The sequence below is a fragment of the Saccopteryx leptura genome, chromosome 2, assembly GCF_036850995.1.
Source record: "Saccopteryx leptura isolate mSacLep1 chromosome 2, mSacLep1_pri_phased_curated, whole genome shotgun sequence".
In the NCBI taxonomy this organism is placed as follows: Eukaryota; Metazoa; Chordata; class Mammalia; order Chiroptera; family Emballonuridae; genus Saccopteryx; species Saccopteryx leptura.
In genome coordinates this window covers 273281371-273295989 of record NC_089504.1, presented here as the reverse complement: position 1 = coordinate 273295989, position 14619 = coordinate 273281371, and the positions used below count along the sequence as shown (strand labels likewise).

The 14619-nt window shown below is 51.0% G+C and overlaps 2 protein-coding genes across 4 annotated transcripts in view; one reads left to right on the top strand and one right to left on the bottom strand.

Moving 5' to 3' along the window:
* The window catches only part of CAMK1G (calcium/calmodulin dependent protein kinase IG), a 30187-nt gene extending 17095 nt beyond the window's left edge, over nucleotides 1-13092 (top strand). For both annotated transcript variants that reach the window (XM_066361836.1, XM_066361835.1), the window contains 10 exons: nucleotides 1873-1947; nucleotides 4499-4637; nucleotides 5252-5375; nucleotides 6697-6772; nucleotides 8051-8163; nucleotides 8926-9004; nucleotides 10651-10738; nucleotides 10969-11393; nucleotides 11946-12072; nucleotides 12244-13092. In XM_066361836.1, coding sequence (XP_066217933.1) covers nucleotides 1873-1947; nucleotides 4499-4637; nucleotides 5252-5375; nucleotides 6697-6772; nucleotides 8051-8163; nucleotides 8926-9004; nucleotides 10651-10738; nucleotides 10969-11393; nucleotides 11946-12036 — 1210 coding nt within the window. In that variant the 3' untranslated portion in view covers nucleotides 12037-12072; nucleotides 12244-13092. The remainder of the gene's footprint in view (nucleotides 1-1872; nucleotides 1948-4498; nucleotides 4638-5251; nucleotides 5376-6696; nucleotides 6773-8050; nucleotides 8164-8925; nucleotides 9005-10650; nucleotides 10739-10968; nucleotides 11394-11945; nucleotides 12073-12243) is intronic.
* An 897-nt stretch (nucleotides 13093-13989) lies between these two features.
* Nucleotides 13990-14619, bottom strand: part of LAMB3 (laminin subunit beta 3) — a 41954-nt gene continuing 41324 nt past the window's right edge. For both annotated transcript variants that reach the window (XM_066361833.1, XM_066361834.1), the window contains exon 24: nucleotides 13990-14512. In XM_066361833.1, coding sequence (XP_066217930.1) covers nucleotides 14376-14512 — 137 coding nt within the window. In that variant the 3' untranslated portion in view covers nucleotides 13990-14375. The remainder of the gene's footprint in view (nucleotides 14513-14619) is intronic.

Here is a 14619-nt window from a genome sequence, read left to right as displayed (position 1 = left end):
GGAGCACACTGAAGATTAAGTATCCACCTATCTCTACAGGAGGGTGTCTGGTAGGATGTTAGCTATAGGTCTCAGCTCCAGGGAGATTAAAGCCGAGATACTCCAGACTCATTGAAAGCAAGGACAGTGGTGGTCCTCCTTATTATTGCATTATATCATCAGTCCCTAACAGTACGGATAAATAAATAGCCCAATAAACATTTGTTCAGTGAGTGAATCATCAACAAATTAATGTTAGCTTTGTCAGCTCATATGGATAATTGAATCCATCAGGTCACCACTGCATGGGGTCTATATTTTTAGAACTGTCTTAAAGATGATAGGTATTATTAATTATGTGTTCACTATTCCCCAGGCACTGTATTAAGTATTTGGCATGCTTTTTGCTTCTAATACAGATATAACCCTATGAGAGAGATGTACTTTGGAGACAAGGAAAGTGAGGCTTGGAAGGTTTGAGTTAAGCCAGCCAAAGTTACCCAACTGATGAATGCCTGAGCTAGATTCGAACTCAGACCCAACTGACTTAGAGGCTCAGTCCTTAACCTCTCTGTGTTACACAACATGAGTAAAACTTCCTAGAAATCTTCCTGCTGGACAGCCATGCATAGAATTGCTGTTTGGAAAGCCAATCCTATCAGCTAACATGATTATCCTGCTTGCCTCAGCCTCTGAGTAATCCCAGACAAAGGTCATGTAGGGCAGGGTTCTCAACCTTGGGACTACTGACATTTTAGAGCAGATAATTCTATGTTGTTGGGGCTGTCCTATGCACTGTAAGATGTTTAGCAGCATTCCTGCCTCTACCAACTAACTGCCTGTAGCATCTGCCCTGCCTCAGTCATGAGAATCAAAAATGTCTCTAAATGGCCCTGGCCGGTTGGCTCAGCGGTAGAGCGTCGGCCTGGCGTGCGGGGACCCGGGTTCGATTCCCGGCCAGGGCACATAGGAGAAGTGCCCATTTGCTTCTCCACCCCACCCCCTCCTTCCTCTCTGTCTCTCTCTTCCCCTCCCGCAGCCAAGGCTCCATTGGAGCAAAGATGGCCCGGGTGCTGGGGATGGCTCCTTGGCCTCTGCCCCAGGCGCTAGAGTGGCTCTGGTCGCGGCAGAGCGACGCCCTGGAGGGGCAGAGCATCGCCCCCTGGTGGGCAGAGCATGGCCTCTGGTGGGCGTGCCGGGTGGATCCCGGTCAGACGCATGCGGGAGTCTGTCTGACTGTCTCTCCCCGTTTCCAGCTTCAGAAAAATACAAAAAAAAAAAAAAAAAAGTCTCTAAATATCGTCAAATGTCCCCTGAAGGACAAAGGAGCCCTGATTGAGAATCGCTGATCAAAGGCATCCCATAGAGCTGAGCCCCCAAATGACCATCTGCTTCCTCACGATACCCCGGAACAGTTATTTTGCAACGTGTCCTCCATGGTTACCCACGAGGAGGCCTCGCTAACCTAAGTCCCTCCTGTTGTAGTAGCTTCTTCCTGCCATGTTTCTGAAAGAAACCTGATTACCCATGTTGTAGATGAGCCTCGTGGCCAATGCTCCCGTAACCTTCCTCGGGTCTTTTAACTTTCTCTTTTGATAAAGTTGAAAGAGATGACTAAATTAATGATGAAATGTTTGTTTCATCATTTCCCTGAAGGCAAGATGATCAATTATCTGTTCAAAAATATGGACTGAACACCACTCTGGGAACCTTGTCTCTGTAATTTCTTTGCGACTGCCCACGTACTAGGCAGACGCCCCGAGGACCCTCTCTTCTTAAACGTTGCCGTCACAAGTCTCTAACAGAAGTAAGAGTCCAGGGGGCTGCCTCTGCATTCTTTGTCTGGAGGACCTAAATCACATGCCTTTCACTGTGACCCTTGCTTCCCCCCAGGATCAAGCATGAAAACATTGTGACCTTGGAGGACATCTATGAGAGCACCACTCACTACTACCTGGTCATGCAGCTGTGAGTGAAAGGGGACCCACGCCCTACACAGCCGTCCCATGGGGCCTCGGAGGCCAAGAGGAGGCTGGGTGGTGGTGAGGGAAGGATGATGCTTAAAAGACAAAATCAAAAATTAGTTCAAGAGGATTTGAAATGCCCAGGGTCCTTCTAGAATCCATATGCCTCTGGATACAGCCATGTTCTCTGTGGGCCAAGGGATAAAACTAGGGTTGATTGTTGAGTTGATTTTTTAAGTTGTTGGAATATTTCCTACCAGTCAGCAAGTGGCTGTGACCCCAAACCATCCATCCCCCTGTCCCAGCCCCTCCCCACAACCCTACAGCTGAAAGGGCAATGCCTGGCCAGCAGGGGCCTCCAGAACCCACCCCTGGCTGGAGTCCCTTTTGACCAGTTATGTTCATCAAACTGGAAATGTTTATCATCACTCCAGGGTAAAATTCCTATAGGACTAGAAGCTACAGATAGATTGTAATTCAATATAAAGAAAGATTTTCTCAAAAGGGAGTTACCTAAAGTTAAAAACAGGCTGTGATTGTGTGTCCATGTGTACGATGAAATGTTGCCTCATTAGAGGTCTCCCCATCATTGTCATATCCCAATAAGAGTTGTGTCTGAGAGTGACTCTGTAGGGTTGGTCAGTGCTCCCGAGGACTCGGCACTGTGCTCAGAGACACTCTATTTATAAAGTACCCCTCTCTCTCTCTCTCTCTCTCTCTCTCTCTCTCTCTCTCTCTCACACACACACACACACACACACACACACACACACACCACTCTGCCATCTCAGTATAGCTGGACACAATATTTTTGACAGGCTAGTCCTCAGAAACTTTCATGAGCTTACTCTGGCCTCAGTAGCCTGTTAACCCCTGGGCTCGCCTGAGGCCCAGTGAATAGGGTGGCAAGCAGTAAGGTTGAGGTGGGAGGCAAAGCATCACTAACAAGTGAGCAGAGGCCTTGTAGTACCTAATGAAGCCAGTTCAACGGGATGAACACACAGTCATTCAGATGGCTAAGGGGAGGCAAGAAGGTGAGAAGAGTCAGAAGTCACTGCAGAACCACCAAACCTCCTAGAGCACCAAGTCCAGGACCCAGGAGGCTCCGAGTCTGGAAATGATAGTGTGGACAAAGAACATCTTTCTGATGGGTCTCCCACTCCTATAGCAGAGCCTAGAGCTTCAGGACAGAAACAAAAGGAATAGTTCTACACCCTTAGTCCTGCATGGTATGCATATCCACATCCCACATCACAGGACCGTGGGAAGGAGATTGGAGACCCTGGCTCACCATTGAGTAGCCTGGGATGTTCACCCCAGAGAAGGCCTCAGAAGAGCATTTCACAGTCTGTACATACTTGAAAAAATTCATAGGAAAGAATGTTATTTTTGTTATGTGTGGGAGAAAAACAACGGTGGGATTGGTGTCTGCTGGTAGAAACTACAGGGAGTTGGGTTTCATCATGTAGATAGCAATATTAAGATGACAAAAGATAAAACAATCTGTCTTAGGAGGTCATGAGTTCACTGCCACTGATATGTGTTAGTACTTACAAGAAAACTTGGCAAAAACAGTGTAGTATTCAAAAGACAGAGGTCAGACTTGATCTTAAAGCTCCCCAAAATCCTAAGATACCATACCATGTGAGCCTTAAACTACCGCTACAGCTCTACCCCACAATTTCACCTCTAAGTGGTACAATTTTACAAAATAAGGAAAGAATCCCAACATACATGCAGAATTCTCATCTGTACCTTCTCTTTGCCTGTTTCAGTTTCATGTCTCCCTCTCATCGTTCCTTCTTTCCTGTGTCCTAGACAGGAGGGAAGACAGATAAGAAATGTGTCCAGCCTGACCGGGCAGTGGCGCAGTGGATAGAGCATTGGACTGGGATGCGGAGGACCCAGGTTTGAGACCCCGAGGTCGCCAGCTTGAGTGCGGGCTCATCTGGTTTGAGCAAAGCTTACCAGCTTGAACCCAAGGTCACTGGCTTGAGCAAGGGGTTATTCGGTCAGCTGAAGGCCCACGGTCAAGGCACATATGAGAAAGCAATCAATGAACAACTAAGGTGTTGCAACAAAAAACTGATAATTGATGCTTCTCATCTCTCTTTGTTTTTGTCTGTCTGTCCCTATCTATCCCTCTCTCTGACACTCTCTCTCTCTCTCTCTCTCTCTCTCTCTCTCTTTGTCTCTGTAAAAAAGAAAGAAAGAAAGAAAGAAAGAAAGAAAGAAAGAAAGAAAGAAAGAAAGAAAGAAAGAAAGAAAGAAAGAAAGAAAAGAAAAGAAAAAAGAAATGTGTCCACAGAAAGGAATTACTGGCTTCCTGTGAAATTTAAAGAACTTTTCCAGGGAGAGGTCCATGGTTGGCCCAAAGGAAAAACTAGTGATATCATTCCAGACACCTGAAGGAGGTATTCTGACACTGGAGTGACTAGTCCTCCAGGCACAGTCCAGGGGTACCTGTCTGTTCTGCCGCTGTGTCCCTATGGCCACAAAGCAAACCTTGACCTGAAATGAGAGCTGGATTCCTGCCTTTGCCCCTGTGCCCACAGTGTTTCTGGTGGGGAGCTCTTTGACCGGATCCTGGAACGGGGTGTCTACACAGAGAAGGATGCCAGCCTGGTGATCCAGCAGGTCTTGTCAGCCGTGAAATACCTCCATGAGAATGGCATCGTCCACAGAGACTTAAAGGTGCCAGGGCAGAGCCCTCGTGGGGGAGGGGCTCTGGGCAGTCAGAGCTCTGCGAATGAGAGGGCTGGACTAGCTCACTCCTACGGCCCTTCCTGCCCTTAGATTGAACAAATCTTGGATAAATGAACAACCATTGTTAATTTGTACCTAGCCTTTTCCTGAACTTTTCATTAGGCCTTACCCTATTTGGATACCAAGATAATCTCCAGGTTTCTTGGACCCAACCACAGTCAAACTCAAATGTAACAAGTACTTCTTGAGAGTCAGCATTGCACCAGGCACATACCAGAATTTAGAGAGGTCAGAAACAGTTAACCAAGGGTTAATGCCTTCAAAAAAATAATCTTACAGTAGTTGGGAATGAGGGGAGGGAAAGACTCAAACATTAAAGTTAATAAAGCTAAGCAAAGTCAAGGTCATAGCAAAATACAGAATAGGATGCAGGTACAGATAGGATGATGCAGGAGGCAGGAATGAGGGAGAGATGAGCCTGCCTTTGAAGTCAGGAGCCCATGGTGCCTCTTCCTGAGACATGATATGTCAGCGGGGAGGAGAGAGATGTGTGTGTCAGATGATTTTATCCTACACTATATGACATTTCTCTTCTCCCGCAGCCTGAAAACCTCCTGTACCTCACCCCTGAGGAGAATTCTAAGATCATGATCACAGATTTTGGTCTGTCCAAGATGGAACAGAGCGGTGTCATGTCCACTGCCTGTGGGACCCCAGGCTACGTTGGTGAGTCTGAGAGCAGGAGGGAGGTTGACCAGCTGGCTACATTTCCCCATGGCTGTTATTCACAGTCCTGAGAAGGCAGGGTTCAATTTCAGGGATGAGCCAAGTAGAGCATTCACTTCTGAGGTTCAGGGCCTCAATCTGTCAATCACTGACACTACCCCTACTGCTCCCAAATCCTACATCTTAAAGACAGCCTACCCCAGAGCCCTTCTCACAGCTCTGGCCTGTGCTTTGATTCTCATTTTTATAGACAGACTTCCTGCCTTTGTCTGGCCAGCTGGATGAGGGGAAGGGAAAGAGCTCAAACGCCATTGGCCCAGACGCCATTAGACTGCTGAGTGGTTGACCACCGGCCCTTTTCCTTTTCCCACTCACAAGGAAACCTCAGCCCTCCCAATCACTGGTATCCTGGAGGCATAGAGCCGAGTTTGAACTAAGAAACCCAGATGTGGACCTCCAAATACACACTCATGGAAACTGGCAGAGGTGGGGCCTCCTATCTCAACAGGAGGCTTCCAGAGCCCTTCCAAAAATAAGAGCAGACAAGGTCTCAGGTGAGAGCATTCCTGAGATCTGGGGAGGAGAAAGCCGAGACTCACAGCATCCAGTCCTGCCCCTTCCCTCTCAGCCAGTCCTCTCCGGGATGGTGCAAAGTAGAACCCTGACTCAATAGAGGGATCAGCTCTCTCCCTAAAAGAGAGATCAGTCACTTACCATTAAGTATTTAGTCCCACTGGGCACAAAGCCCTGTGTTTGCAACAAATCCACTGCCCCGGAGTTCCCAATCAGCGGAAGGCATGACTTATTCCCTCATGGAGCTCACGATCTGACCTGGCAGACTAAGCCCTGCCCTCGGAAGGTAGCACAGCCTGCCCCCTGGGAGTTCCTCACTTTACAGGGGAGACTCCGTACCTACCTTTAGGAAGATCCTGGCCTAGTGGGAAAGAGACAGTCCCTAACTTGTAGATTTCCGTATCTGAAGGTAAACACATAGCCTCTAGCCTGGGGATCTCCCATCTGAGTGAGGAGATACAGGCCCTGCCTTCAGAGGGTACTCAGTCTGATGGGCGAGACATAGCCCTGGGGCTCTCCAGTCTGATCAGGGAGTCACAGGCCCCGTCATGGGCACCTTCTAGTCTGATGGAAGATTCAGTCGATGGGAAAGGCACAGTCCCTGCCCTAGGGGCGTTTTCAGGTCACAGAAGCAACGCCATCTCAGGGTTTCTGCAAGTCCTCTTCTTTAGGCCTCTTCCTGGCCCTCAGCCCCCAGCCCACGGCCCTCTCGTCTGGCCGCAGCCCTGACTCTGCCTTTGGTTTGCAGCTCCGGAAGTGTTGGCCCAGAAACCCTACAGCAAGGCTGTGGATTGCTGGTCCATTGGCGTCATCACCTACATACTGTGAGTAGAAGCTGTCATTGCTCAGTTCCTGGGAAACCTCAGAACATGTGCACCCTTCTTCTCTCTTCCTCCATCCCAGCTCCTCAAGTGGCATCCACTGCCAAAGCATGTACACATACACTTGTGTGCGCGCACATACACAGGCACGTATGTGCACACACACACACACTCATGCACACAGCTCCACCCGTCCTCACTTCCACCAGGTTAGAGAAGCAGAGCTCAGTGAGAACCCACTGTTCAGCCACGCGGGGTCCAGCTTCCTGCACCCCCACCCCCTCGTGCTGCACGTGCTGGGTCCCGCTCTGCAGAAGGAGAGGTGGAAAGGGGAGAGGCCAGGCGAGGCTCGGAAGCCAAGTGGGCACAATGTTGACATCTCGGGTTTTTCTCCTGGTGATGTCAGCCCAAGGCCCAACACTGGGGCCCGGATGAACCTGGTCAGTGCCCCTCGGGCTCCCCTTTCCAAACCTGCTCACCTCTCCACCCTTCCTCACCTGCAGCAAACCTCACTGTTAGAAAAATAATCTTCTGTCAGTTATTTATCACTTCATGCAGATTCAGTTCTCTATTTCCTCAGCTTATATCAAATACCCACTCTCATTCATACATTCACACAACAAATATTCATTGACTGCCTATCCCGTGCCAATCACTGGTTTAGGTACTAAATAATAAAGAGCAAAACAACCTTAAAAAAATCCCTTATGAAACTTACGCTCAAGTGACCATTCTACCATCCTTCTTAAAGATATTTTATACATCAGTTAAGAGTCAGCAGTGCAGGAAGAAATGGCGAGGGGCCTGACCTGTGGTGGCACAGTGGATAAAGCATCGACCTGGAAATGCTGAGGTCGCCGGTTCAAAACCCTGGGCTTGCCTGGTCAAGGCACATATGGGAGTTGATGCTTCCTGCTCCCCCTCCTCCCCTCTCTATAATGAATAAATAAAATCTTTAAACTCAGAAAGAAAGAAAGAAAGAAAGAAAGAAAGAAAGAAAGAAAGAAAGAAAGAAAGAAAGAAAGAAAGAAAGAAAGAAAGGGCGAGGGTTTGGGGGAATAATGTCCAAAGGGGCTTGTGGGGCTGCCTGTTCCAAGCTTTGGCTCCTGCGTACACACTCGATGGGTCCTGCACTGTTCCTGAATCAGAGGCAGGTCCCCGTCCCGCTGATGGGGACCCTTGGTGCCTGCCCGTGTGCCCGGGGGAGACTGGGCAGAGGGGAGAGGCAGCCCCAGGACGAAGGTGTCATTAGGCAGCATGGCCTTTCCTGTTCCCTTGCAGGCTGTGTGGGTATCCTCCTTTCTATGAAGAAACTGAGTCTAAGCTTTTTGAGAAGATCAAGGAGGGCTACTATGAGTTTGAGTCTCCATTCTGGGATGACATTTCTGAGTCAGGTAAGGCCAGTGACTGTGAAGGACAAAATATCGGGCTCAAGGTGGAGGCTGCCAAGAGAAAAGAGCTTAACAAAGGATGACAGTCCTGGCTCTTGAAAGTCCCTGAGGAATCTTTCAGAAAACAGGCTGCCACAGAGGGTGGAGAAATCATCATCTGGTTCAAAGGCCGGATAAATTATTCACATCTAAGGTCCATGCTTTTTGTTTTCCTGGAGACAGAACCCCAGTCTGCCTGATAGAAGAAGAGGAGGTAGTTCAGATGAGGGGCCAGGTGGGCAGAGCCAGGCAGAGGGCAGTCTTCCAGCAGGAGTGGCAAAACCAAGGCCAAGTTTGCCTTTTACACACCAAGACCGAGGCCACACTACGCCTCTGTGTGTGGGAAGGCAATCTGTGCATGTCGTAGGGTCTGTTCCATAGAGATCAGAGCTAGAAAAAGCCAGCACTCACATGTGTGCCCATGTGTGGGTGCTGGCCCCTGGGCGGTGCAAATGCACGCCCGCGTGGCATGCAGGCACGCTGGTGCCTCGTGACGAGAATGTATGTGCTCTGTGGGTGAGGCTGAGTAGAGCCTCCTTTTGGTGCTTTATGGCGGGTTCTTGTTAGGTGGTTTGGATTTTTTTTTTCTTTTTAAGACTCTTAAAATTGCCTCTTTGGAAGATTAGCTAAAAGATGCATTCACTGCCACCCACCAGCCCGGAAGTGAATTTCCATCAGTCATGAAATATGGTCCTTAGCTGCTGTGTCTTTGATTGCTCCTCTTAGCCAAGGATTTTATTTGCCACTTGCTGGAGAAAGACCCGAATGAGCGGTACTCCTGTGAGAAGGCCCTGAGGCACCCCTGGTGAGTGAAGAATGGGGTGGGTTCCAGCCCTAAACAGCGACTCCCCAAATATCACGCTGACCTGTTCACATGGTATGTCTCCCTGGAGTCTGTTTGCCTGAAGCTGTTTACAGCTGTGGCACCCAAGGAGCACAGAAGTGTTCATCAGTTCCTGCTAGAAATGCAAACAGCATTTAATTAAGTGGGTTCTGACCCAAGGGTGGCAGCTGGGTCATCTGGTCATGTGCAGAAGGCAGAGGCTGCTAGGTGCTATCATCGGCACCGGAGTGAAATACGTGATACTATATAGTTACTCTAGAGCAGCGGTTCTCAACCTGTGGGTCGTGACCCCAGCGGAGGTATTTTCCGATGGCTTTAGGCGACCCCTGTGTTTTGGTCGTTCGACCCCCGCCAGGGTCGCGACCCACAGGTTGAAAACCACTGGTCTAGAGGCACCCAGGTGTCGGCAACTCTGCCCTGTCCTTAAAAGTATTATTTTCTTCTACTCTGGGGTCAAACCCTATTCCAGGTGAGGTGACTGGAGAACAATCACAATTTATAAAGGAGGGAAATAAAGGCTTGAAACACTTCCTTTTTTCTTGCCACACCCCTGCTCAAGAATTTACAATGGCTCCCTATTTCCTACAACAGCAAGCCCAGAATGCTTTGTCTTTCCAGGTTTCCCCTCATCTGGCCTGACCTCCAACCTTGTTTCCCAGGATTCCCAATATACCTGCTCTGTTCCAGCAATGCCCAAGAGCCGTACTCTGTCCCTGCCTTCCCCCACCCGTATGCCAGTCTCTTTCCTTACACCTTGGACTATTCCATTTCTACCATTCTACCAGGAATGTCCTGCCTCTTGCCCTGCACAAAGCATCCTTTAAGATCCAGAATAGTGTCTGATCTTCCCGGAAGCCTTGGCTCCCACAGTCCAGGCAGACCTTCCTGACACTCGTTATCAATGACACAGCAGCACGAGTTACTCCGCAGCCAGGCCCCACACCGACTCTACAAGCCCCGAGTGATCAGGACCACGTCGGTTACTTCTCTGCATCCCTAGTACCTAGTAAGAGCTGTGCACATGGCAAATGTCTGAGGACCACTTAGAGATGAGTCAATGAGGGGCTAGGGGACAAGGAAAGGGCAGCCAAATTGGGTGTCTTCACCGAGGAAGGCTTCAGGAGGAGTTCTCAGCAAAGTTTTGAGCCAATGAATGGTGACAACCCAAGTCACCTCTGACACTGGGGTTGGTAAACTATTTTCATAAAAAAGGCAGATAGTAAATATTTTAGGCTTTGCTGACCACACCATCTCTGTGGCAGCTAGTCAACCTGCCTTGGTAGCACGGAAGAACCCATAGCCCACGCCTGAGTGAATGGGCGTGTCTGAGTCCCAGTAAGATCTTATTTACAAAAGCAGGCAATAGGTAGATTTGGCCTGTACACCACAGTTTGCCGGTCCTGCTCTAAAGCAAGGTTTTGGTTTTGTCAAAGCATAGATCCCTGATGACCTTCCTGGGGGGACAGAATTCTGATTCCAGCCTTTCCTACTGTGGGTCCTCTTTCTCCTTGGGCACTCCATTTGGCTTAACCTGGACAGTCCCATGCCCAACCCTGGCTGAGTTCCCATAGCCCCCCACTATCCAGGTGTTCCCCCTGCATCCACAGGATTAACGGAAACACAGCCCTCCACCGGGACATCTACCCATCAGTCAGCCTTCAGATCCAGAAAAACTTTGCCAAGAGCAAGTGGAGGGTAAGTTTTCCTCTGCAGGAAGCACCAGGCGGTTCTGGGCCCCTGGAGGCTGGGCTGGGGCGGGGTCTGGGGCAGGGGCTTTCCTTGGGGCTTCCCAGCACGGTGCTCCCTGGACCCTCTTTGAAGGCAGTGGGCAAATTGGTTTCAAGAGGCCACCGGGCAGAGGGAAACCTTGAGCCCATGGCCCTCTGGGAAGAAGGATGGCCAAGGCTAGTCTTGTGTCCCCTCAGCAAGCCTTCAACGCAGCAGCCGTGGTGCACCACATGAGGAAGCTGCACATGAACCTGCACAGCCCGGGCACCCGCCCAGAGCTGGAGAACAGGCCTCCTGTCGCCAAAGCCTCAGAAGCTTCCCGACCCAGCTCCCCCGAGCTCACCATCACCGAAGCCCCTGTGCTGAACCAGAGCGTAGCACTCCCCGTCCTGACCCGGCTGCCCTGCCCGCACGGCCCCCGGCCCACTGCCCCTGGCGGCAGGTCCCTCAACTGCCTGGTCAATGGCTCCCTCCGCATCAGCAGCAGCCTGGTGCCCATGCAGCAGGGCCCCCTGGGCGTCGGGCCCTGTGGCTGCTGCTCCAGCTGCCTGAGCATCGGGAGCAAAGGGAAGTCCTCCTACTGTTCCGAGCCCACACTCCTCAAAAAAGGCAACAAAAAACAGTATGTATTTGCACCCAAATACAGAGGCTTAGCCCTGCTCAGCGTGGGTCTGAAAGAACTCAGGCAACAAGCGAGAATACATTGACCAAAGCATCTCTCCCACTCGAGGCCGCTCCATAGGATGGGAAGAGTTCTGTATCAGGGGGTCAAGGAAAATGTCCTCACCACCCACTAGCTGTGTGGCCATAGACACATCAGTCGATGTCTCTGCTTCTATTTTGCTCATCTGTAAGATGGGTTTATTGAATTATATTTACCTTCTTAGCCTGCCTCACAGAGGTGTTATAAAAGTTTAGTGAAGCCACAGGCATTATAAATGCCTGCAGAAAACTGGGTACATGTGAATGGTGAGCCTTAGATTTCTTGTGGTTCCAGGGCCTCGGGGTTTTGCGGGGAGGAAGGGGATTTGGTTGTCTTGTCTTTTCTGCAAGTGCTTGTACTTTCTGAACCTCAGAAAGGATGGGCTGAGAGGACGCCACAGGCACAGAGAATGATCTCAGCTCTTCTTCCTGCCTCAAATACGTCACACCTGCTGCTTCATTTCCTTCCCAGGAACTTCAAATCTGAGGTCATGGTGCCAGTCAAAGCCAGCGGCAGCGCCCACTGCCGGGCAGGGCCCACTGGAGTCTGTCTCATTATGTGATCCCTGGAGGCCACACTGTGTCACTGCAATTTTCAGGTGAGGGGACTAGAGGCGGGAGGGCCAAGGTGGAACCTTTGGCGGGGGGGTGGGGGGGGGTGGGGGGTGGGTTCTGTCCCAGAAGGAAAGCCCCATCTCGGAGGCTGAATGATAGGGTCTGAGGGGTGCCAGAGGTGACACCCACCCACCCTGTTCCCCTTTTCTCTGCAGGAGAGATGCTCAGCTCTTCTCTGCCCTGCTGAACCTGGGCTCTACCCCACAGCAGGAGAAAGGAGAGCATGCGGAGCGAGGCCTGGCAGGAAGTTTCTGGTCAGAAGCAGCCTCGCGGAAGGCCCGGGCGTGAGCCTCCCGGCGCCGCAGCCCTGCTGAAGCTATGGGCAGGAGGGGTGGCACCGCCGACTCCCAGGTCTCCCTGACCTGCGGCCCCGCGCCCACACCCTGTGTGCCGGCCTCTGTGCAGTGTGCGTACATAACTCTTGCCCAGGTCTGTGCTGTTTATTGTAAAAGCTTACCGGGCTGGCCAGGCTGTGTCACCCTCAGAGCAAAGCCATAAGGAGCATCCACCCAGACCTCCTGCTCAGTGTCCACTCACTCCTGCCTCTCAGGCCTCCTTCCTCCCGGCCAGAATGGGCTCGTAGATGCAGCCGCCTGCCCATCCGCATGAATGACCGGCAATTCTGCGGCCTGCCTGTGAGCTCTCCAAATCAAAATCCTTGACTCCAGGATTAGCTTCCAACTGTGCCAAGACCCCGCCAGCCTACCCTGGACCCCTCTGAGCCACGCCCTCCCTGTCCCAACTCAGAGGCAGCGCCACACCCTCCGAAAGGGAGAAGTCCAGGATGAAGCGCGGTAAGGGGCCAGTATCCTGGCCAGAGGCCCTCCAAGCGCACACCCGACTAAGTAAACACCGGACGTTGACTGTTCTCGTTTCAGCCAATAATTTTAATCCTGCCTCAGCTCCTCTTTCTCTCTCTGAAAGTCAGGCGCGTCGTTCTCTTCCCTCCCCGGTTTTCTTGCCACTCGACCCCACTCCAGCTTCATGCTCAGTGTTGTGCTCAATAAAATGGACATATTTTTCTCTATGAGGCTTCAGTTGGTTCTTCTCAACGTCAGAAGCAGCTCAGGGACTTGTGAGTGTGCATGGAGCGGAACGTGCACGGAGAGCCCAGGCCAGGTAGATCCTAGCGAGCGTGGGAGAGCACACAGTGCCCAGGCCGCTAGGCAGGAGTTACACGGACTGACCCACTCACTCCTCACCACGACCCTTTGGAGCCCAGGTGCTCCAGCTCCAGGGCCCATTCTCCTAATGACCATTGTTAGATGAGCATGAAGTTGAGGCTCAGCCCTGCCCTGCCACATCTGTGACCTTGGGAGAGTTTATGTTACCCCTGGTGCCACCTTGGTTTCCTAATGCAGATGAGAACAACAGCGTCACCTGCATCATGTGTCCAGCACAGTGTTACTAAATAATATAATTAATAAAGATCAACATGTTCATGTAGATAAATGTCTAGCACAGTGCCGGGGCTATGCAGCACACAAATGCTCACGCCATTTCCATATCCACCGCCCATACACACACACACACACACACAACATGCGCGCACATACACATACATACACATCCTTTACAACTTCTCTTGAGATCCCAAAACACACAGGTTCTGATTCTAGTTCTGCTTCTCAAGCCGTATGAATTTAGACACGTTGCTTGCCTTCTCAGGATTCCTAGCTCCTCATCTGTAAATGTGAAACTAGACCATTGTTCAAAGGTGAAACGGCTCCACTGGTCTTTCAAGGGTGGAATCCATCATGTCCCAGGACAAAGGGTCCCGTCTCCCTAAGTGCAGGTGGCAAGCAAGCTGGACTGTGCAGAGCAGGGCGGCCTGTGCTTCCCACACCATCGGGCCTTGCTAGACAGAAACACGTCATAAAGGTTTACTTAGTGGGACAAGATTATTTTCCCTCTTTGAACCTCCAGGCTCCTTCCCAAAGATTTTTATTGGGATTTTTCCCTTGTACATCATTTGGGTTAAGTTTGTGTGTTGATCCAGAATTCAGCCTCAATGGAGAGCCAAGAGTGAGGACACTGCCCAGCCAAGCTCTCTCCCCTTGAGAGCTGCTGGTCATGATGGCATGGCTTGCCACTGCCATTTCTGTCCCCCAATGCAGCTGTCCAATCAGCTCAGGCTCAGCTGCGGCCCAGAGTAATCCTGATAGCTGCACACCAGGGGTGGTCCAAGCGGTGCTTTTGGCTGCATAAAAGGAACTGGAAAGCATCCCGAACCAGCCTGCCCCCCAAAGCAAAGAGGACAGATGTGGAGGGTGCTGGCAGCTGGAGGTCATTTGCAGGTGGCGTAGTAGAGCACCCGCTCGTTGATGTGGTCTCGGATCTGCTCCACGTGCTTCTCCAGCCCCGTCAAGTCTGCCGAGCGGAGCATGATGGCCTGGCTCCCTTGTAGCAGCTCCAATTCCATGTCTGAGGGCAAGTGGAAGAGCAGGAGAGGAGGTGGGGTTGGTGAGACATCCCCCAAAGACTCCCAACCCTTCCTCCTCTTCCCACCCACTGGAGGCAGCACCTGCGAG